Here is a 24,060-nt window from a genome sequence, read left to right as displayed (position 1 = left end):
GGGTCATCACAACATGAGGAACTGTATTAACGGTTCGCAGCATTAGGAAGGTTGAGAACCAGTGCTCTAGGGCCCTGGATAGTGATGGGTAGGTACATAGTAGGAGCCAAATGTTGGGGTCCAACCCCAGCAGGTCCAGGGGTTCCCAAAGGTGTGGACAGAGTCGGCGAAGAATGAATGACGTGGAGACAGCGGTCAATTGATCAGCAGCCTAGCCAGGTTCTCTAGCCAGGATCTCCAACCAAGTTCTGTCTTATATTCAAGTGATTATTTTAAATTACATTTTTGAGTTATTTTCTTAGGGTTGTTCTAGGGCAGTGATGGCGAACCTTTTGAGCTCGGCGTGTCAAAATTTTGAAAAACCCTAACTTAACTCTGGTGCCATGTCACATATAGAAATATTCATAATTTTTTTTTGATATTTGCAACCATAGTAAAAAAAAATTTATATTTTTGATATTTATTTTATATATTTAAATGCCATTTAACAAAGAAAAATCAACCAAAAAATATGTATAAAATGAACAAAAACAGAAAAACAATGTACATTTAGGAAAAAATAATAATAAAAACAATGATAATCAAATGGTACAAAAACTAGAAATTAGTGACTTTTTTGGTGCTGAAGTTTGTCTGCTAATTCTTCGATTGCAGGTTCATACTTGGTGCACTTCAAGGCCAAGCAAGCGCCACTAACTTCATCTGTTAGCCGGTTTCTTTTGTTTGTTTTAATATTATTTAACTAGAGGCCCGGTGCACAAAAATTTGTGCACTCGGGGGGTAAGGGGGGGTCCCTCAGCCCGGCCTGTGCCCTCTCGCAGTCTGGGACCCCTCAGGAGATAACGACCTGCTGGCTTAGGCCTGCTCCTGGGTGGCAGAGGACAGGCCCAATCCCTAGGTGCAGCCCCTGGTCAGGCTCAGAGCAGGGCTGATTGGGGAGTTGGGGCGCCGCCCCCTGTCATGCACAGAGCAGGGCAGATTGGGAGGTTGCGATGCCACCCTCAGTCACGCTCAGGGTAGGGCTGATTGGGGGGTTGGGGCACCACCTCCTATCACACTCAAGGCAGGGTCAATGGGGAGGTTTCGGCGCCACCCCCTGTGATGCACAGAGCAGGGCCAATCAGGGGGTTGGGGCACTGCCCCCTGTCACGCACAGAGTAGGGCCGATAGGGGAGTTAGGGCACCGCCCCCTGTCACACACACAGCAGGGCGGATCAGGGGGTTGGGGCGCCGCCACTGTCACACTCAGGGCAGGGCCGATGGGGAGGTTACGGCTCTACCCTGTCACACACAGAGCTGGGCCTGTGGGGTTGGGGCGCCGAACCCTGTCACACACAGAGCCGCAGGGCGATCAGGGGGTTTGGGCGCTGCTCCCTGTCATGCTGATCTGGTGCCAGGAGGCCTCACGGCTCCGCTGATCCCGGTGCTGGGAGGCATATTACCCTTTTACTATATAGGATAGAGGCCTGGGGGCTGGCTGGTTTGCCCTGAAGGGTGTCCTGGATCAGGGTGGGGGTCCCCACTGGGGTGCCTGGCCAGCCTGGATGAGGGGATGATGGCTGTTTGCAGCTGGTCACACACCCTTCAGGGTGGGGGTCCCCACTGGGGTGCCTGGCCAGTCTGGGTGAGGGGCTAAGGGCTGCTTTCAGGCTGGCAGTTGTTGATTGAAGCTCCCAACTGCTCCTTTTTTTCTTTTTTTTTTTTCTTTTGGGCCAGCTTTAGCTCTGGCTCTAGCTCTGAGGCTTCCGCTGCTGGTTTGTTTGCAGTTCTATAATCGAAACAATGTATAACTTCAGCTCTGAGATCCCAGCCGGCTATATTTGTTAGAATGTTTCAAACTGCCAGCTCAGAGGCCGGCAAGTCAGGCTGGGAACGTTGGAGTCCGCAGTCACGGGAGCAAGCAAGCCTCACGTTCGCTTCCAGCTGCCTGGCTGCCGGCCGCCATCTTGGCTGACAGTTAATTTGCATAAGGATACGCTGATTAGCCAATGGGAAGGGTAGCGGTCGTATGCCAATTACCATGTTTCTCTTTTATTAGTGTAGAGATGCTGAGAACAAAGTCTCACAAAAATAAGTTGATGAAAAAATTGTTAGCAAAGCCATTGCTAGATTTTTTATGTTGGTAAAAGTGTCATGTACTCTGTTCCAAGCTCTCAAAATTTCTTGTTCGTAGTTGCACTCTTCTTCATTATTCAAACGATTTCGTTCCAGATTTTCAAGTTTCGACCTTAAGTCAACAAACACATGAGTCCAAATGCTACCTTGAAAATCTGCAAGTTGCATCTCTAAATCGTCAATTTGCATCCATTGGAAATCCTTTAATTCCAAAGTACTGTAAACAACTACATCCGGATACTTAATTATTTTAATGGTCTGTTCTAGGCTTCTAAATTGGTCGAATCTTTTGCTGAACTGTTCAAATAACGAGTTTACTATATTCTGGTATATAAGTATGGACTCAATTACACTTGTTGTAGTGGCCTTCTCGAAATACTTTTTTATCCGAGGAAAATACTTATAAGTTTTAGTTTCAATATCTCGCTTGAAAATTTTAAGTTTACTTTCTTTTTTTTTAAATATATTTTATTGATTTTTTACAGAGAGGAAGGGAGAGGGATAGAGAGTTAGAAACATTGATGAGAGAGAAACATCGATCAGCTGCCTCCTACACACCTCCTACTGGGGATGTGCCCGCAACCAAGGTACATGCCCTTGACCGGAATCGAACCTGGGACCCTTCAGTCCGCAGGCCGACGCTCTATCCACTGAGCCAAACCGGTTAGGGCAACTTTCAAAAGATTTGATGTATCCAAACATAACGTCAATACTTTTGCCAAAACCTTGTAATTTTAAGTTCAGTTCATTCATATGAACAGAGAGATCTGTAAAAAACATCAAATTGCTGACCCACTTATGATCATTGATCTGAGGAAAGTTTGCCAATCCTTCTTCTCAATAAATACCGTAATTTCTTCAAAGCACTCCACAAATTGCTCAAGTACTTTACCTCGACTCAGCCATCTCACATTATTGAACATCAGTAGTCCGCTATAGGTTGAATCAACTTCCTGTAAAAGTGCAGAAAATTCTCGCTTGTGAAGGGGTCGAGAAGCTATAAAATTCACAATTTTTGTTACAACTGACATTAAATCATTCAATTCTGAGAATCCCGATTTGGCACACAACACCTCCTGATGGATAATGCAATGAAAAGGTACAAGTGGATGTCTAATAGCTTCCATAAACAATTTCAGGAATCCCACATTTTTTCCCACCATATTTGGTGCCCTATCTGTCGTGACTGACACAATTTTAGAGATATCAATGTTTAGGTCACTGAATGTTCTTATAACAACCTTACATATTTCATTTCCTGATGTACTTATTGGCACTGATTCTAACTTTATCAACTCTTCTCTCATTGTGAGACCATCAGAATATCTAGCAATAATGGCCAACCGAGCATTTGCTGTGACATCAGTAGTTTCATCAAGAGAAATCGAAAAATATTTACAACTATTTAAGTCTTTTTTTAATTGATGTTGTACGTTTTTGTTAAGATCTATTATTCTGTCTTTGATAGTATTTCTACTGAGTGGTAACTCAGAAATTCTTTTAATACTATCATCTTTATTTTTCATATCGTGAAATAGAGCTGGTGCACATCTTAGAAATGTTTCCTTAATAAATTCTCCGTCACTGAGGGCTTTTCCATGCTGAGCTATGGAGTGAGCAATACAGTAACTTGCTGATGTTAAATTTGTAGAGCATCTTACAAATTTAATGATGGAATTGATTGACTTTTATAAAGGTGTAGCTGCCTAGAAATGTATTCCTTCCTTTCATCGATACTTTTTTTCAAGAGCTGACAATGATTAGTTTCAAAATGTCTCTTTACATTCCACATTCTGCTTACTACCGTTTCATTACACAGTATGCACAATGATCTGTTGTTTCTGTTGACAATCCCGTACATCTCGGTCCATATGTCTTGAAAGGGTCAGCTACTGCTACTTCCACTTCCTTTATCATTCAATCTTGCTTTCTTATTTTTTTGATTCTCCATCACAAGGCTGCAAAAATAAATAAATATAAATTACGGCGTTTTTTATAAAAGGTTGATAGGTTTCTTACCTATTAACTTTTTGCAGTGTTGTTGCACTCACTCCTGGTGCAAAACAATTCAAAGATAGTATGTATAACCAACAAATATATGGTGCTGTAATCAGTTATCCGACACGCAGAATGTCTCGTCGAGCACTGTTGCACTGTACATCTTTTTCTTCTAACCCTCCCACTCCTGTCTCCTAATGAACGTGGTGATCAAGTGCGTCTGTTTGCCAAACGCACCCGAACGCACGGGAAGCTTACCCGAGGCACATGTTGACAATAACGAGGCCGTTTCCAGAGTTGGGCATTTTGTCACTCGAGTAAAAATAAAATGTCATGAGTAAAGATTAATCTCTTTATAGTGCAATTCTTTTTTTTAATTTTTTAAAAAATATATATTTTATTGATTTTTTTACAGAAAGGAAAGGAGAGGGATAGAGAGTTAGAAACATCGATGAGAGAGAAACATCGATCAGCAGCCTCCTGCACACTCCCTACTGGGGATGTGCCTGCAACCAAGGTACATGCCCTTGACTGGAATCGAATCTGGGACCCTTGAGTCCGCAGGCTGACGCTTTATCCACTGAGCCAAACCAGTTAGGGCTATAGTGCAATTCTTAACCTTTTTATATTAATGTCAATATTGGAACAATGTATCTTGGATGTTTTCACTATGTATCTTTGCTACGCAACACCGATGTACATGTTTACATCTGGTTTTAGAATTGCATTATTGATCATGAGTAACGTGAGTAATAATATTACTCGAGTGATGCCCAACTCTGGCCGTTGCGAGAGACAAATATTTGAATTATGCAATTTTTTGTCTCTGTCGATGCTTGTCACCCAAAATGAGTTCGTGTGTCACCTATGACACGCATGTCATAGGTTCACCATCACTGTTCTAGGGATTATAATGTATGTCTTAATTTATTAGCATCTACTTCAGATTAGTACTAATATAATTCCAGTACAATACAGAAAATTTCCTTTAATATAGATCCGTCTCCTCCCCCGCTTTATGCTATTTTTGTCATATATTGCATCTACCTATCAACCCAATTACGGTGTTGTAATTATTGACTTATATAATCTTATGCCTTTTAAAGAAGCAAAAAGGAAAAAAAGAAATAAACTTCTGCAGTTATTTTACATTAACCTATTTACTTCATTTCTTCCTGTGGATTTGAGTTAGCAGCGTATGTTATTTCTTTGCTTCATGTAGCTTCATTCTCTCCTCACTCCTTTGTGCTCTCATATATATTATATCTTTATAAAAAATCCACCAATGTAATTTTTAATGATTTTTTGCCATCATGTTTTTAAATCCAAAAGAAAGGATAAAAATATATAATTATATTGTCTTTTTTTATTATTGTCTAAAGTTTTACATATGTCTCTTTTTTCCCCAATTGACCCTCCTCCCCCAGCCATTCCTACCCCAGGCAAGCCCCCATCGCCCCAGTGTCTGTGTCCATTGGTTATGTTAATATGCATGCATACAAGTCCTTTGGTTGCTCTCTAACTCTCCTCCCCCTCCCCTGCCATTTGTCTCTGGATCTATTCTTGTTCATCAAATTATGTTGATCATCATATCCCACATATGAGTGAGATCATGTGATATTTATTTTTCTCCGACTGTCCTCACTTCTGCAATGTCCTATGAACACCTCTTTAACAGATGTAACCTGATGCCAGTCACATTGGGGGACATGCCTGCTTCTGCTTACTCTTCTACCCACAACCTCCTATTAGAAGCCAGTTCTTTATTGGAAAGGATTGTATATTAGTAGCCTTTGTATTCACAGTTGGTGCCATGTAGCAGGTGCTCAATAACTATTTTTTTCCCTTTATTGAATAAAATATTACAAATGTGTCCTTATCCCCCAATGTCCCCTCATCCCCCCAATCTCAATAACTATTTTAACGCCAATGTCTAAATGTACACATAATCCAATAATTTTTTTGTGTGTGTATCTTTTAGAGTAATTTCAAAATAATAAAATAAAAGGAAACTTAGTAGAGACTAACTAAAGCTATACAGATATTCTGGTTTTCTTCCACAGAGACAAACTCAGATAATTTTGGATATAACTTGTTGACATTCATCATCTTGTACAACAACCTTATCCCCATCAGTCTGCTGGTGACTCTTGAGGTTGTGAAATACACTCAAGCCCTTTTTATAAACTGGGTGAGTATCACAGCAGAGTTGTAAAGTTGAGCTACTGTAGAAATGTCAACCACAATTTCTAATACTCTCTCAGAACCTTAGCCATTCACTTGAGCTTCCAGAAAAGAATAATATAACTAATTTATGAATATGATTTGGCCAGGGATCTCTGGCAAAGGTGTCCCTGAACCAGTGATAGCAGTGACTAGTTATCTAACATCTCAGCTCCCCATCAATGAAATGGGGGCGGGGCATTTGAACCTATTCAAAGGGTTCTTGTAAGAATTAAGTGAGAAAATGGGGGCAGAGTGCTTAACAGATGCTTATCCTCTGGTGAGCAGGGATGAAGTGGCTATAACTGTTTATGTTTTGAAGTTTCATTAGTGCTGAGGAAAGGCCTCTTAGGTGTTTCTATATCAGTGTTTATTAAATATCAAAACTCATGGTGACAGTAAACTTGGATTCCATTGTTAAGCATGGAAGTGGAACTATTTACTTATTTATTTATTTATTTATTTATTTATTTATTTATTTATTGTTGTTAATCCTCACCAGAGGATATTTTTCCATTGATTTTTAGAGAGAGTGGAAAGGAGGGGAGAGACAGAGAGCGAAACATCAATGTGAGAGAGACACATCAATTGGTTGCCTCCTGCATGCACCCTGACCAGGGCCAGGGGTTGAACCTGCAACTGAGATACATTGCCCTTGCCCAGAATCTAACCTGGGACCCTTCAGTCCATGGCCGACATGGGCTGACTCTCTATCCACTAAGCCAAACCAGCTAGGGCAGAAGTGGAATTTTTAAGGAACTGTCATTGTCATTAAGCTCTTGACTTCAGCAGCCTGTATATGCAGCTCAGGTGCTTTCATGGACATTTAAAAATTTTTCATTATTATTTTTTAAATTTTATTAAATTTACTGGAGTGACATTGGTTAATAAAATTATATAGGTTTCAAGTGTACAGTTCTATAACACATCATCTGTGTATTGCATTGTGTGCCTACCATTCAAAGTCAAGTCTCCTGTCACCAGATATTTGAAGAGTAGAGGGGGTCGTGTACATTTTTTGGTCCTCATAATAATCCTGTAAATTGGGTATTAGCTGAGCTTAGAATATGAGTTAGTCTAGGTCATGAAATGCTCATCTTGAAACCAAATCTTCTGTATATAAATACCATGTTTTCTCCTGGTATCACAGTGCTTCTCTATAATAATCGCCACGGTATTTTTAACCCAAAATTAAAAATTAGCACTTATAGTATCTATTTTTAATCTAAATGAAGGATTAATGTTATACATTTTCTGAAGGGCCACTCTTCTCTCTCTCAGGACACAGATATGTATTATATTGAAAATGACACTCCTGCTATGGCCAGGACGTCAAACCTTAATGAAGAGCTTGGTCAGGTGAGAACCTCTTTGGGAACTTTGGTATTGGTGACATGAGTATGAGGGGAGACTAGTGTTAGAAGAACCATGGAGAGATTTTTGCAAAATTACTTCTATATGAATGTGGTTTTGATGTCTGAAGAGCTATTTAGTGTTTGAAAGTACTATTAAATATAAATGTTAATCAGCTTTGAATTGCATTTTTAGGCTTGCATAGATCTTATCGCTTAGGAGGTACCTGCAAAAAATTTAGTACAAAAATACAGCACAGTATTCTTTTGGACTATTAAAATTGTTAGGAGCAAATGGTAGAGAGAACAATGGTTAAGATTCTCAGATATTGTTTAACCCTACAAAACATAGGTTTTTGAAGGATAAGTATCTGTTAAATCTCTTACATGTTCCGGATTTTGTTTCTGAAATATTCCAGGGAGCCATTGTCTTTTCCACCATCCCCCTGAATCCCAATTACTTTACTGAGTTGTGCTTTGCATTATGTTTTCCTCTTATGTTGAAATTACTACAAGCTACTACCTCTTTTGAATGCATTGCAATTAAAGATTTTAATTTCACTTTATACATCTTATTGAAACCTCCCAACTGCCCTATAAGTTGGTTGCTATATATATCAGACTAAATTTACCTTCTGTTTGAATTTTTTCCCCAGTTTTCCAGGTAGTTAGTTCATCTCTTTTCTATGTCCCCATAACAATCTTCCCAAACATAAATACAATAAAATAAGAGACATGATAGTGACGCATTGTCTATTTTCCTCTTGAAACTTTCAAGCCCATTATGGGGTATGGATGTGCCTGAGACAAAGTCTTTGGTTATTTTGCACAGTGCTCAGTATATCATTGTTCTCAGGTGCCATTGAACTGGACCTGAAGGATTGAACATGCTCAAGAAGCACTAGTATGAGATTATTCATCCTTATTGGGTGCCTGGGGAAGTAATTTTATTTTATTTTTCAATTACAATTGACATTTAATATTATATTAATTTCTGGTGTACAACATAGTGACTAGATATTTATATAACTTACAAAGTGATCAACCTGCTTAGTCTAGTATTCATCTGACACTAACCATGGTTACAATATTATTCACTATATTCTCTATGCTGTACTTACATCCCCATGACTGTTTTATAACTGCCAATTAGTATTTCTTAATTCCTTCACCTTTTTCACCCATCCACCCACCCACCTCCCATCTGGCAACCATCAATTTGTTCTCTGTATGTATGAGTTTGTTTCTGTTTCGTTTGTTCATTTATTTTTTAGATTCCACATGTAAGTGAAATCATATGGTGTTTGTTTTTCTTTCTCTGTCTGACTAATTTCACTTAGCATAATAGCCTCTAGGTCCATCCATGCTGTCACAAATGGCAAGATAAATTATATTATTTTTTAAGGCTGAATAATATTCCAATGTATATATGTACCACTTAGTTTATTTTATAAAAGGAAATTTATTTAAAATATATACCTTTCTCTAGGTACAAGTCTTTAAGTCAGATTACTATATTTCATTTGTTTTATTACTATAGTACTCAGATATAATTGTGTTATACATATTAATTAGATTTATGAATAGATTCATCACTAATTAAAATGTCTGCATATGAAGGTAACATATCTCTATATTTTATGTTACCTTACATTCAGATAAAATCAGATTTTCTTAAAATAATTTTTAAAAATAATTTGATTACTTTGTTCTAGCCTCAGGAATTAAATTATGATCAGTCTTTAAATGCCTGGCCTTTTTTCCCCTTTATTGATGAAGGTATTGCATATGTGTCCTTATCCTCCCTTTGCCCCCCCCCCCCACTATGTACCAATTCTTTATCCATTTGTCTATTGATGGACACTTAGGTTGCTTCCATATCTTGGCTATTGTAAATAATGCTCCATGAACATTGGGGTGCAGATATGTTTTTGAGTTAGTTTTGGATTTTTTCAGATAAATACCCAAGTGGAATTGCATGGTGAAGTAGTTTTGAGTTGGAACTTATAAGTTAAAATTCAGTAGGCAGAGTGATAGCAAATCTTGATAATTTCTTATTATAAATTTTTCATTTTTTAATATTTTAATTTAATCTTTAAAAACAAGGCAGAAACACTTTATTAGAAGACTGATTCTACTGGAATTTTTATACCTTGACTTACTGCATATAAAATTCATATAAAAACTTATTTATAAAGTATTAATTACCTATAGTATACTAATTTTCTATTTCTATGTAATTTTATATTTCTTTAGGAGCATTAATCATCTTTCTTAAAAAAATGTTTCTTTACTTAAATGCCTTTTAATTGCTTTAAAAATAACAATATTGTATAATTAAGAAAAATACAGAGTACAATTCATGTTATTAATCCTCTTTTATAAAACAGAAACACATGGCTTCCCTTTGGGGTCACTGGAGTACATCCAGCATCCAGCAACAGTTATGAACACTCTTTAGAAAACACATAAGGGCCCTGGCGGGGTAGCTCAGTTGGTTGAGCATTGTCCTGATATTCCAGGGTTGTGGGTTCTATCCCTGGTCAGGGCATATACAAGAAACAACCAATGTGTACATAAATAATTGGAACAACAAATCTCTCCCTCCCCCCACCTCTCTCTCTCCCCCCGCCTCCCTAAACATTAATTTAAAAAAAGGAAAACCACTGAGAAACTGGAGACAATTCTGTTAGTTACTCCCCCCTCACCAATCCATAATATAATGTCCCAGAATATTACCCATAGAATGATGTTACATATCTTCTGGCCAAATACTTTTTTTCATAGATGTGGAAACTGAGCCGAAGAAGGATGAGGTGACTTTTTCAAGAGTCCACCAACTAATTATTATTCAGAACCTGAACTATCTCCTTCTGAGTTCTTTTCTCTCTTCTCTGGGAGGACATAGTTCTCACAGCACATGTACATTGGGAGTTCACCTCTTTTTATGCACTTATGTGAAAATGGTTGGCTTGTTGGCCTCCTCCAGAAGTTTCTTTTTACCTTTGTATATTGAGAGTTTAATGCATTAAATCTCTAAAATTTCATATCTTGGAAAGTTATGTAATCTATAGCAGTTCCATGCTGCCTTCATGTGATCTTAATGGTGACAGTGACTGAGAAGCGTGATGTTTGTTCTGTGCTGCTCAGGATATGCCTTCTTAACCCAGCTAGGAGACGGAGTCTTAAAAAGAGATATTTCAAGGTTGCCAAAGTCTGAGCTTCTTGTCTTGACATATTGGACATTAGGAGAGGATACTGTATGAGATCATGTGAATATCTTGAAAAATGACACGTGTCTTTGAGATGCCTTGTGGCAGAACTTAAATGCTTATAGATTTCCTAGAGGCCTGGTGCACGAAATTCGTGCAGGGGTGGGTGTCCCTCAGCCTGGCCTGCACCGTCTCCAATCTGGGACCTCTGGCTCCTAACCGCTCACCTGCTTGCCTGCCTGATCGCCCCTAACCCCTCTGCCTGCCTGCCTGATGCCCCTAACTGCTCTCCTGCCTGCCTGATCACCCCTAACTACTCTACCTGCTTGCCTGATCGCCCCTAACTTCTCTGCCTGCCTGCCTGATCACCCATAACCACTCTGCCTGCCTGCCTGATCACCACTAACTGCCTCTGCCTGCCTTCCAGATCACCCCTGACCACTTGCCTACCTACCTGATCACCCCTAACTGCTTGCTGGGGGGCAGGGCCAGCCCTGTGAGGGGCCATCTGCCTACCTGATTGCCTCTAACCACTGGTCGGCCTGCCTCATCACCCCTAACAACTCTGTCTGCCTGCCTGATCACCCCTAACCACTTGCTTGGGGATGGGGCCAGCCCAGTGAGGGGCCGTGTGCCTACCTGATCACCCCTAACCGCTGGCCTGCCTACCTGATCGCCCCTAACCACTCTGCATGCCTGCCTGATCACCCCTAACTGCTTGCTGGGGGACGGGGTCAGCCCGACAAGGGGCTGTGGTGGTTCTGATCTAATGGTCATTATGGTCGTGACGCTGTTATGGTCTCTGGCTTATTATTATATAGGATAATGGCTCCAGGGCTGTTACTGAGTCTCCTTTGTGCATTTCCACACAATTAGACTCTATAAGTAGCTATTGAAAAACGTTTTTAAATGGTCTAAGCATTAGAATATATTAATTTAATAATATTTAATTATAATTGTTATATATAATATCTATGCAATTCTAAAATATATTTTGCTTGATTGAAGGAAATTTACCTTTGAAAATTTATACAGATTTTGAAAAACATAAAGACTTTATTTATTGGTTTTTGCATCTTATTATATTATTGCTGTATGTATGTTTCTCTTATTCTTTGATTTAGGTTAAATACCTGTTTTCTGACAAAACTGGAACTCTTACATGCAATATTATGAACTTCAAGAAATGCAGCATTGCTGGAGTAACCTATGGGTAAGTGTGTTTATTACTTATTGAAAAATTGATTTGTTTTCTCCCAACAAAATAAGTTTATTTTTATCTGCTTAGTCAAATACTTTGACTTTCTGAGAGTTTGAAAAGATATGTATAAGCTTTTAGTGCCAAACCCAAAAAATCCTTCCCAAGATCAATGTCAAAGAACTAAGGTTACCACTTATTTTTTTTTTCTAGGAGTTTTATAGTTAAAGTATTATGTTCAAGTCTTTAATCCATTAATTTTTGTGTATGGTGTAAGATAGAAGATCCAGTTTTATTATTTTGCATGTGGCTCTCAAGTTTACCAAAATCACTTATTGAAGAGACTGTTCTTTCCCTATTGTTTATTTTTGGCTCCTTTGTAATAAATTAGTTAACCATAAATGTGTGGGTGTATTTCTGGGCTCTCTATTCTATTCCATTGATCTGTTTTTATGTCAACACCATACTGCTTTAATTACTATAGCTTTGTAATATAGTTTGAAATCAGAGAGCGTGATGCCTCCGGTTTTGTTCTTCTTTCTCAAGATTGCTTTGGCAATTTGGTTATTTTGTAGTCGCATACATATTAGGATTGTTTGTTCTATTTCTATGAAAAATACCATTGACATTTTGGTAGAGATTGTATTGAATCTGTAGATTTCTTCAGGTAATATGGACATTTTAATAATATACATTCTTTTTATCCATAAGCACGAACTATCTTTCTATTTATTTGTGCCTTTTTCAGTTTCTTTCATTAATATATTATAGTTTTAGGTATTTTTTGATACAATTGTAAATGTGATGCTTTCTTTTAAAAAATTTTAAATACTCACCCAAGGATATGTTTTAAAAAATGATTTTGGAGAGTGGGGAATGGAGAGAGAAAGAGAAAACCATGGATGTGAGAGAGAAACTTCTACTGTTTGCCTCCCATATGCACCCTGACCCACGGATCAAACCTTCAACGTAAGTATGTGCCCTGGCCAGGAATCGAACCCACAACCTTTTGGTGTACAGGATGAAGCCCCAACTAACTGAGCCACACCAGCCAGGGAGTGATGTTTTCTTAATATATCTTTCTGATAGTTCATTATTAATGTATATAAATGCAACAGATTTTTGTGTTTGATTTGTGTCCTGCAACTTTACTAATTTTGATTATTAGTTCTCATAGTGTTTTTGGTGGAGTCTTTAGGGTATTCAGTTCTTATGATGTCATCTGCAAATAGAGTTTTACTTCTTCTTTCTCATTTGGATGCCTTTTATTTCTTTTTCTTGCCTGTCAATGTTGAATAAAAGTGGTAAGAATGGACATCCTGACTTGTTCCTGCTCTTAGGAAAAAAGGCTTTCAGTTTTTACTATTGAGTATGATATTAGATATGGACTTAATCACATGTGGCCTTTATTATGTTGAGGTATGTTCCCTCTGCACCCACTGCTTGAGCATTTTTAATCATCAGTGGATATTGAATTTTGTCAAATGTGTTTTCTGCACTTCTTGAGATGTTCATATGATTTTTTATCCTTCATTTTTTTTACTGTAATGTATCCCATTGATCGATTTGCATATGTTGAATCATCTTCATCCCTGGAATAAAGTTTACTTGATTATGGTGTTTGATCCTTTTAATGTATTATTGAATTTGATTTGTGACTATTTTGTTAAGGATTTTTGTTGAGGATCTATGTTCATTAGGGATAGTGGTCATAATTTTCTTTTCTTGTGGTGTCCTTGTCTGGTTTTGGTATCTGGGTAATGCTAGCAACAGAAAATGAGTTTGGAAATGTTTTCTTCTTTTATATTTATGGAAGAATTTGAGAATGATTGGTATTAATTTTTCTTTGAGTGTTTGGGAGAATTCACCAGTGAAGCTGTCTGGTCTGGAATTTTTGTTTGTTGGAAGGTTTTTGTTTTTTTTTTTGTTTTTTTAAATTTAATCTCCTTAATAGTAATGGATCTGTTCAGATGTTCTATTTCTTCATGATTCAGTCTTGGTAGATTGTTTTATCCATTTTTTATAGATTATACAATTTGTTGGTGTATAGCTGTACATAGTAGTCTCTTTTGATCCTTTGTGATTGTATGTTATCAATCATAATATCTCTTTCATTTCTGATTTTGAGATCTCCCTTTGTGTGTGTGTGTGTGTGTGTGTGTGTGTGTGTGTGTGTGTGTGTGTGAATCTAGTGAAAGATTTGCCCATTCTTTTAATTGAACCAGCTCTTAGTTTTATTGATCTTTTCTTTTGTCTTTTTAGTCTTTCATTTATTTCTTCCCTGGTCTTTATTATTTCTTCTACTAACTTTGGGGTTTATTTGTTCTTTTTCTAGTTCTTTGATGACTAAAGTTAGGTTGTTTAAAAGTTTTCTTATTTCTTGATGTGTGGCCATTTATCCCCATGAATTTTCCTCTTAGAACCACTTTTGGCTGCATACCATAAGTTTTGACATGTTTTCATATTATTTTGTCTCAAGGTATTTTTAATTTTTTTCTATTGATTTCGTTTTGAACCTTTGGTTATTCAGAAGTATGTTGTTTTATCTTCTCATATTTCTGATTTTTCCAGTTTTCTTCTTGTAATTGAGTTCTCTGTTAAAAATGCTTGATATGATTTCAGTCTTAAATTTATTAAGACTTGTTTTGTGGCCTAATATATGATCTGTTTTGGAGAATGTTCTATGTGAAAATGCCTGTCGTTTGCTCATAGTTTGGTGATCACTCTGTTTTTTTTTCTCTCTCTGGAAGTCATTTTCCAGAACTGATAAGAGAGCAATCCTCAGATGATTTCTGGTAAGTATATTCTAGCATGTCTTGATCCTTTAGTGGGAAATGTTATGGAACAATTCTATATTTTCATGTCTTACCTGAATAGTTAGTAATTAAAAGTTGCATGTTTGTTATTTCAAGAGAAAATCAGAATAAAATTTAATTGTGAATATGATTTTCAAAGTCCAGTGATACTACTAGGCTTTAACAAACAAAAAATAGTGAGCCCTTGGTCCAATACTTCCCACTCACTTTCCACCTCTTAGGATAATGTCTTCAAGGTTGTAGTATACATGTTATATAGCAGGTATTAGAATTTTATTTCTTTTAAAGGCTGAATAATATTTCCTTGCATGTATATACCATATTTTGTTTATCCCATTTATCTGTTGATGGGCATTTGGGGTATTTTCACCTTTTGGCTGATGTTAATAATGCTGTTATGAACATTGGTACACAGTGGATCTCTGCTTTCAATTATTTTGGGTATGTACATAAAAGTGGGATTGCTGGGTCATGTGCTTATTCTATATTAAACTTTTTGAGGAACCATCAAACTGTGTTTTATAGTAGCTCTCCCATTTTACACTCCTGCCAGTAATGCACAATTTTTCTACATCTTTGAACCACTTGCTAATGAATGAAATAATTAAAAAAAAACACATTCCAATGAATATAAAGTAGTATCTCTTTTTTGTTTCCCTTGGACTAGTGATGTTGTCTGCTCATGCTTTAAGATTTATATACTAACAAAACTGATCAGTAGGGCTGTGTGTATATGTGTGGGGAGGCGGGAGCAATGTGGTTGATGACTAACTAGCTTCCCTGTGGGATGATCAGTCAGGACCTATTATTTTCTTGGAGGATCCCTGGTTGTCAGTGTGTGGGTCTTTCTTATGAGCTGATCAGTCTTCTTCTCATGAGAAGAATACTTTCGTTTTTGCCAAGGGTTGTACATGTGGCTGCAGTTGTTATGGGAGCTAAGTGAAAGCAGAGGGTTGGTGATTGTATCTTTCAGTGTATGTCGGATTTCACTTGAGACTCCTGTTTTGAGAGGATGCCCTACCCTACTTGTCTGTGTGTCCAGTGTCCCTGGGTCCAGGGCTACTGTTAATTTTTTTAAGATTCTTTATTGTTTAGCATTACATATAGTATTACATATGTCTCCTTTTCCCCCCATTGACCTCTCTCTGGCCACCCCCACCCCCCAGCATATGCCCTCATCCCTTAGTGTCTGTGTCCATTGGTTATGCTTATATGCATGCATGTAAGTCCTTTGGTTAATCTCTTACACCCCCTCCCCTTCCTTCCCTCTGAAGTTTGATGGTCTGTTCGATGTTTCTCTGTCTCTGGATCTATTTTTGTTCATCAGTTTATGTTATTCATTATATTCCACAAATGAGTGAGATCATGTGATATTTATCTTTCTCCAACTGACTTATTTCACTTAGCATAATGCTCTCCAGGTCTATCCATGCTGTTGCAAATGGTAAGAATTCTTTCTTGTTTACAGCAGCATAGTATTCCATTGTGTAGATGTACCACAGGTTTTTAATCCACTCATCTGCTGATGGGCACTTAGGCTGTTTCCAAAACTTAGCTATTGTAAATTTTGCTGCTATGAACATAGGGTGCATATATGTTCAGGGCTACTCTAATTTAACCTCTCCAAAGGATAAACCTCCCATTTATTTCTAGATGCAGAAGGTTTAGCTTGCCTGACTACATGGGCTGTGGGAGAGTTCTTGGAGGATGAACCTTGCTTAGGTGGATTTGGAACCCGCTCTGTTTCCACCTTCCCTTTATCTATCTCATAGGGACCTCTTGCTGCCGTTTCCTCAGCTTTCACACAGTTTTGCTGGGGGCATCAGCTTGCATTTTAGGTGCTTCCCTTTGCAGGCTATTGGTTTCTGTTTTCTCTGCAGTATTAAACTCTGATACAGAGTTCAGACTGACATCAACTGTGCTGTTGTCTCTTCTTCCATTGTCTTTGTCTTGAAGGAGTGGAGATGCATGAATATAATTGGCATATCACATCTGTTTCAGGGACTAGGACACAGCCATAATATTAGGTTTCTTTTCTCATAATCATCTGCCTCCTTCTTTTTCCTATATCCGAGCCCTTGCCATAAGTGGTTGCATAGATACAATGCAATAATTCCTCCATTTTTCCTAGGTTGAGCAGGCAGTTCTTACAAGTTTTTCTTAGTAGAAGTTATACAGAGACCAACTAAAATGACAGTCAGATGTTGATTTTTGTCCTGTTTCTTCTCCTTGTAACTATGTTGCTGTTTATAAAATGTTATAAAAAATGTAAAGTATTTTATAGTATTAAAAATTTCCTGTTGAGGTTTGAAATAATATATAGCATTCTAAATCTTTAAGAGTTTAATATAGATCTGTGGGCTTTTTAGGTGTGGTTCTTCTTGAAGACAGAGTCTTACTGCCTTTGAATTATCTTAAAGGAACTTTTGACTTGAATAAATATTTTCTATTCTCTTTCACAGCCGGATGTCTTGTCCGCCTAGTGAGTCATGTGACTTTGATGATCCCAGGCTCTTAAAGAACATGGAGGACCACCATGTAAGGACATCATTTTGTGCTTGAGACATAAAATACCTTATGATGTACCTTTATTTATGTATATGGGTAGTATCTTGAAAGTTGCAATTTGGAGCATGGGGAAGAGATGCAGCCTCACTTTTATGATGCTAGTACTTCAGGGAAGTAATCTAGAACAAATGCTTTCTGGTTAGCACTTTTTATAAGTTAATGTAAACCTGACTGAAATATGTGGTGAAGTTATAAAGCAGCACAACATTAAAACAAGTTTTACCATAGAATTCTCTAACATTTCATATTTCTGTTGCTTTATTTCTTTATTATCATTTCTATAGTACTATTTCTTCACAGTTATGAATCTATGAGGTTATGTATTTTGAAAAGTAATTGCAATATCCTTTGACTAGGATAATTTAAGAAACAAAAGTAAGATATAATAACATGTAGCAGTTATAGGATTCTACTCGGTGCCAAACATTTGATATGTATTTCCTATACCACTTGAGTCACCCCAGAGATGTAATAAGAAGTTGTATAGAAAGATTGACTTGGCCAAGATTACCCAGCAAACAATGTAGAAATGAGACTTCTATTTTAAGTTTGTTTGAATCTTAATTATGACATCACATTATCTCAACTATTTAACAAACCATAATTAACTGCAGTATCACATACATTTATGTTTTTAAAGGACACTCTGAAAAATAACAACTTTGAAAAGTATTCAATAATCAAAGTATTTCATAACCAGCTTGGTCTGTATAAATTAGACCTAATATTATTAATTTTTTTCTGAATAAAATTTTAGTTTTCAAATTAGGTAAACTTGAGCAAAATCAAAATTTTAACTTTCCAAAATTTTATTAAGAGATAGGTATATTTAAAGCTTTCTCTGAAATTTTCAGCAAGGAAATTTCCTTTTCTCTATTGCAGTTAGTGCCTATTGGTTAAAGCTAAAACCTTTCCTAGCAGTGGTTCTCAAATATGAGTGTGTAAGACACCTACATCCATGGGCTGGGATGCAGATATTCTGCCTCAGCCCCTGGTGATGCTATTGAAGTGGTCCCAGACTACACAGAGGACACTGCTGAGGTCCATGCTTCATGCCACAGTCATTGATGTGGCCATTTCTTGGATTTAAAAAAAATTTTATTGTTGAAAGTGTTACATATTCCCCCCCATTTTTCCCCATTGACTTCTTCTAACCCACCTCCACCCCCTGCCCCAGACCTTCATCACTCTATTGTCTGTGTCCATGGGTTATGCATATATGCATACAAATTCTTTGGTTGATCTCTTCCCACCCACACATCCTTCCCCTCAGTTCCTTTGACATTCCACAGTCTGTTCCATTGTTCGATATCTCTGGATTTATTTTGTTCAACAGCTTATTATGTTCTTTAAATTGCACATATGAATGAGATCATGTGATACTTGTCTTTCTCTGACTGGCTTATTTCACTTAGCATAATACTCTCCAGGTCCCTCCATGCTGTCTCAAAGGGTAAGAGATCCTTCTTTTTTACAGCTTCATAGTATTCCGTGGTGTAAATGTACCACAGCTTTTATATCCACTCATCTACTGATGAGCAGTTGGGCTTTTTCCAGATCTTAGCTATTGTAAATTGTGCTGCTATGAACATAGGGGTTCGGACATTCTTTGTGATTGGTGTTTTGGGTTTCTTGGGATATATTCCTAGAAGTGGGGTCACAGGGTCAAATGGCAGTACTCTATGTAATTTTTTTTTAGGAAACTCAATCCTGTTTTCCATAATGGCTACACCAGTCTGCATTCCCTTTTCTCTAGGGTTCCCTTTTCTCTACATCCTCTCTATCTTATTTGTTAATTTGTTGATGGTAGCCATTCTGACAGGTATGAGGTGGTACCTCATTGTCCTTTTAATTTGCATCTATCTGATGATCAGTGACTGGGCATTTTTTAAAATATCTCTTGGCCATCTGTATGTCTGCTTTGGAGAAGTATCTATTTAAGAACTTTGCCCATTTTTTAATTGGATCACTTGTCTTTTGTTAAGTTATATGAGTTTTTTATATATTTTAAAAATTAACCCTTTATTAGATGTATCATTGTCAAATATGTTCTCCCATACAGTGGGCGCCCTTTTCATTTTTGTTGATGGTTTCTTTTGCTGTTCAGAAGCTTTTTATTTTGATGTAGTCCCATTTGTTTATTTTCTCCTTAGTTTCCCTTGCCCTTGGAGATGTATCCGTAAACATAGTGCTAGGGAAGATGTCTGAGATTTTGCTGCCTATGATTTCTTCCAAGATTTTTATGGTTTCATGACCTACATTTAAGCCTTTTATCCACTTTGAGTTTATTTTTGTGTATGTTGCAAGTTGGTGGTCTAGTTTCATTTTTTGCATGTATCTGTCCAATTTCCTCCAACATCATTTATTGAAGAGACTGTATTTACTCCATTGTATGCTCTTGCCTCCTTTATCAAATGTTAATTGAGTGTAATGTCTTGGGTTGATCTCTGGGGTGTCTGTTCTATTTCATATTGATCTATATGCCTGTTCTTGTGTCAGTACCAGGCTGTTTTGGTTACAGTGGCTTTGTAGTATAACTTGATCTGGTATTGTGATTCCTTCAACTTTGTTCTTCTTTATCAAGATTTCTGCAGCTATTCCAGGTCTTTTTGAGTTCCATATAAATTTTTGGAGTATTTGTTCTAGATCTGTGAAATATGCCATTGGTATTTTAATAGGGATTGCATTGAATCTATAGATTGCTTTAGGTACTATGAACATTTTAATGATGTTAAGTCTACAAATTCATGAACATAGCATATTCTTCTACTTGTTTATATCTTCTACCTCTTTTTAAAAGGTCCTTAGTTTTTGGAGTACCAATAAACTTATTGGCTACGTTTATTTCTAGGTAATTTTTTGTTGTTGTTGCAAAAGTAAATGGGATTGTTTGCTTAGTTTCTCCTTCTGAAAATTCATTATTGGTGTGTAAAAATGCCATGGAATTCTGGGTGTTAATTTTGTATCCTGCTGCATTGCCAAATTTATTTATTAAATCTAATAGTGGTTTTTTTGGCAGAGTCTTTAGGGTTTTCTATGTACAAAATTATGTCATCTGTGAATAATGAGAGTTTTACTTCTTCCCTTCCAATTTGGATGCCTTTTATTTCTTCTTCTTGTCTGATCGCTGTGGCTAAGACTTCCAGCACTATGTTGAAAAAGAGTGGTAAAAGCAGACATCCCTGTCTTATTCTTGTTCTTAGGGGAAATGGTTTTAGTTTTTGCCCATTGAGTATGACGTTGGCTGTTGGTTTGTCATATATGGCTTTATTATGTTGAGATATGATTCTTCTAGTCCCACTTTGCTGAGAAGTTTTATCAAAAATGGGTGTTGGATTTTATTGAATGCTTTTTCTGTGTCTATTGATATGATCATGTAATTTCTGTCTTTTAGTATATTTATGTGATGTATCACATTTATTGATTTGCAAATATTGTACCAGCCTTGCATCCCTGGAATAAATCCCAGTTGGTCATGGTGTATGATCTTTTTAATATATTGCTGGATAAGATTTGCTAATATTTTGTTGAGGATTTTAGCATCTATGTTCATCAGGGATATTGGCCTGTAATTCTCTTTCTTTGTAGTGTCTTTGTCTGGTTTTGGAATTAGGATAATGTTGCCCTCATAAAAAGAACTTGGAAATGTTTCTTCCTTTTGGATTTCTTGGAATAGTCTGAGGAGGATAGGTGTTAATTGTTTTTTGAACGTTTGTTAAAACTCCCCTGCAAAGCTGTAGGGACCAGGGTTTTTGTTTATTGTGAGTTAGTTTGTTTGTTTATTTATTTATTTATTTATTTATTTATTATTGCTTCAATTTCATCAGTTGTTGTTGGCCTATTTAGGTTTCTGATTCTTCCTGATTTCGTTTTGGAAGATAGGATTTTTTTTTTAGGAATTTGTCCATTTCACCCAGGTTGTCCAGTTTGTTGGCATATAGTTGTTCATAGTATTTTCTTATAATCCTTTGTATTTCTCTGGTGTCAGTTACTTCACCACTTTTGTTTCTGATTTTATTTATTTGGGTCCTCTCTCTTTGTTTCTTACTGAGTCTGGCTAATGGTTCATCCATCTTGTTTATATTTTCAAAGAACCAACTCTTAGTTTCATTGGTTTATTATTATTATTATTATTATTATTATTATTATTTTAGCCTCCATGTCATTTATTTCTGCTCTAATCTTTATTATTTCCTTCCTTCTACTTATTCTGGGCTTTTCTTGTTATTCTCTTTCTAATTCTTTAAGTTGTAGGGTTAAATAGTTTATTATTAAATTTTTCTTGTTATTTTGAGTTAGGCCTGTAGTCCTATGAACTGCACTCTTAGGATTGCTTTCATTGTGTCCCATAGATTTGGGGTTGTTTTTCGTTTTCATTTGTTTCCAAGAAGTTGTTTTTCTTTTGTTTTTGTTTGTTTGTTTGTTTGTTTTATTCCTCACACAAGGATATTTTTCCATTGATTTGTTAGAGAGAGTGGAATGGATGGGGAGTGACAGAGAGAGCAAAACATTGATGTGAGATAGACACATTGATTGGCTGCCTCCCACATATACTCCGAGCAGGGCCAGGGATCGAACTTATAACTGAGGTATGTGTCCTTGACTGGAAACAAACCCAGGGCCCTTGATTTCTTTCTTGATCTCATTGGCAATCCACTCATTGTTTAATAGCATGCTATTTAGCCTCCATGTGTTTGAATGTTTTTGAGTCTTTTTACTGTAGTTGATTTCTATGTTTATTCCATTACTAGAGCCCGGTGCACGAAATTTGTGCATGGGGAGTGTGTCCCTCAGCCCAGCCTGCACCCTCTCCAATCTGGGACCCCTCAGGGGATGTCGGACTGCCAGTTTATGCTTGATCCCACACAATCTGGGACTGCTGGCTCCCAACTGCTCGCCTGCCTGCCTGCCTGTTTGCCCCTAACCCAGTGATGGCGAACCTATGACACGCGTGTCAGAGGTGACACGTGAACTCATTTTTTTGGTTGATTTTTCTTTGTTAAATGGCATTTAAATATATAAAATAAATATCAAAAATATAAGTCTTGAAGAGACAGAAAGGGAGGAACCAAGATGGCGGCGTAGGGTGTAGACCTGTGCGTGCTGTCTCCCACAACATCATTGAAACTACCAACTATAAGACAAACAACCACCATTCAGAACCATGGGAAAGTTGGCCCAGTGGAAGTTCTACAACTGGAAGGAAAGAAAGAAGTGCAGTGAGACTGAGTAGGAGCTACAGAGGTGCCAAAAACAGGTACAGAGTCGCGCGCCAGGCAGGCTGCAACTGGATGCGCGGCTTTTTCAATCGGAAGGGGTTATGAACTTTCGAATCCCCTGGGCTTGCTCGGGGCGGGTCTCTGAGGCCCCAGACCCCACGGGGAGAGGCGGCATGGCCTTGCAGCGGTCGGAAAGTGAGGGAGGCTCTGGCGCGCAGCTGCTCGCCGGCACTGGGGGATGCGAAGTCCCAGAGTCCAAGGGGCGAGGAGCCGCGGAGATGCCCCATTGCTATTTGCTCCGCCCTGGCGGCTCCCTGAGACCCCGCCCTACTCAATTTACATCCCCATCCAAACTGTGCCAGAGGCACAAGAGGAAATGCCTGCACTTTTACAAACTCTCAAATCCACTGAGCTGGTTCGGGCGGGATCATGAGGCACCAGACCCTATGGGGAGAGGTGGCAGTGGTCGGAAAGCGAGGGAGGCTCTGTCGCGCATCTGCTTGCTGGCACTGGGGGACACGAAGTCCCAGAGTCCCAGAGAGGCCAGGAGCTGTGGAGATGCCATTGCTATTTGCCCCACCCCGGTGACTCCCTGAGACCCCGCCCTACTCAATTTACATCCCCATCCAAACTGTGACAGTGGCACAAAAAAACCCACCTGCGCTTTTGAAGCCTAACCCAACAAATTGCAGACTTCAACTCCTCGCACCCATGGAAAACACACTCAAGAAGCAGACCCAGGAGAACCAAGATGGCGGCGTAAGGTACAGACCTGTGCATGCCGCCTCCCACAACAACATCAAAACTACCAACTATAGGACAAACAGCTATCATACAGAACCATGGGAAAGCTGGCCCAGTGGAAGCTCTACAACTGGAAGGAAAGAAAGAAGAGCATTGAGACTGAGTAGGATGTGCAGAGACACCAAGTACAGAGCCCAACCCAACAAACTGCAGATTTCAACTCCTCGCATAGAAAGAAGAGCATTGAGACTGAGTAGGATGTGCAGAGGCACCAAGTACAGAGCCCAACCCAGCAGGCTGCAGATTTCGGCTCCTCGCATCCGGGAGGGATGTGCTCGGGGGCAGGAGTCGGGTTCGGGGGAGGCCGGGGCCAGGCCGGCTGGGCCGGCGAGGTGGAACCGCTGTACCAGCAGGTGCACAAGCACGCCCACCGGTTCCAGTCTCGCGTGGGACGCTGGGGGACGGCAGATGGGCAGTCAGTGCACTTGGTGGAGGGCGAAGTCCGAGCAGGCATGCCGGATGTTCAGCCACCAGGAACGCCTGGAGATGTGTCTGGTGGGGAGCGTCCCAGCAGGGAGACAGAGTTGCCAAACTTCGTGTAGCCCCGGCGGAGGG

The 24,060-nt window shown here is 38.5% G+C and overlaps 1 protein-coding gene across 3 annotated transcripts in view; it reads left to right on the top strand.

The window, feature by feature from the left end:
* The window catches only part of ATP8A2 (ATPase phospholipid transporting 8A2), a 547,249-nt gene that overhangs the window by 91,235 nt on the left and 431,954 nt on the right, over nt 1–24,060 (top strand). For all 3 annotated transcript variants that reach the window (XM_023756696.1, XM_023756695.1, XM_023756697.1), the window contains 5 exons: nt 6,177–6,304; nt 7,618–7,695; nt 12,025–12,113; nt 14,849–14,893; nt 17,377–17,452. In XM_023756696.1, coding sequence (XP_023612464.1) covers nt 6,177–6,304; nt 7,618–7,695; nt 12,025–12,113; nt 14,849–14,893; nt 17,377–17,452 — 416 coding nt within the window. The remainder of the gene's footprint in view (nt 1–6,176; nt 6,305–7,617; nt 7,696–12,024; nt 12,114–14,848; nt 14,894–17,376; nt 17,453–24,060) is intronic.

The sequence above is a fragment of the Myotis lucifugus genome, unplaced genomic scaffold, assembly GCF_000147115.1.
Source record: "Myotis lucifugus unplaced genomic scaffold, Myoluc2.0 scaffold_98, whole genome shotgun sequence".
Lineage (NCBI taxonomy): Eukaryota > Metazoa > Chordata > Mammalia > Chiroptera > Vespertilionidae > Myotis > Myotis lucifugus.
This window is presented reverse-complemented; position numbering and strand designations above follow the sequence as displayed.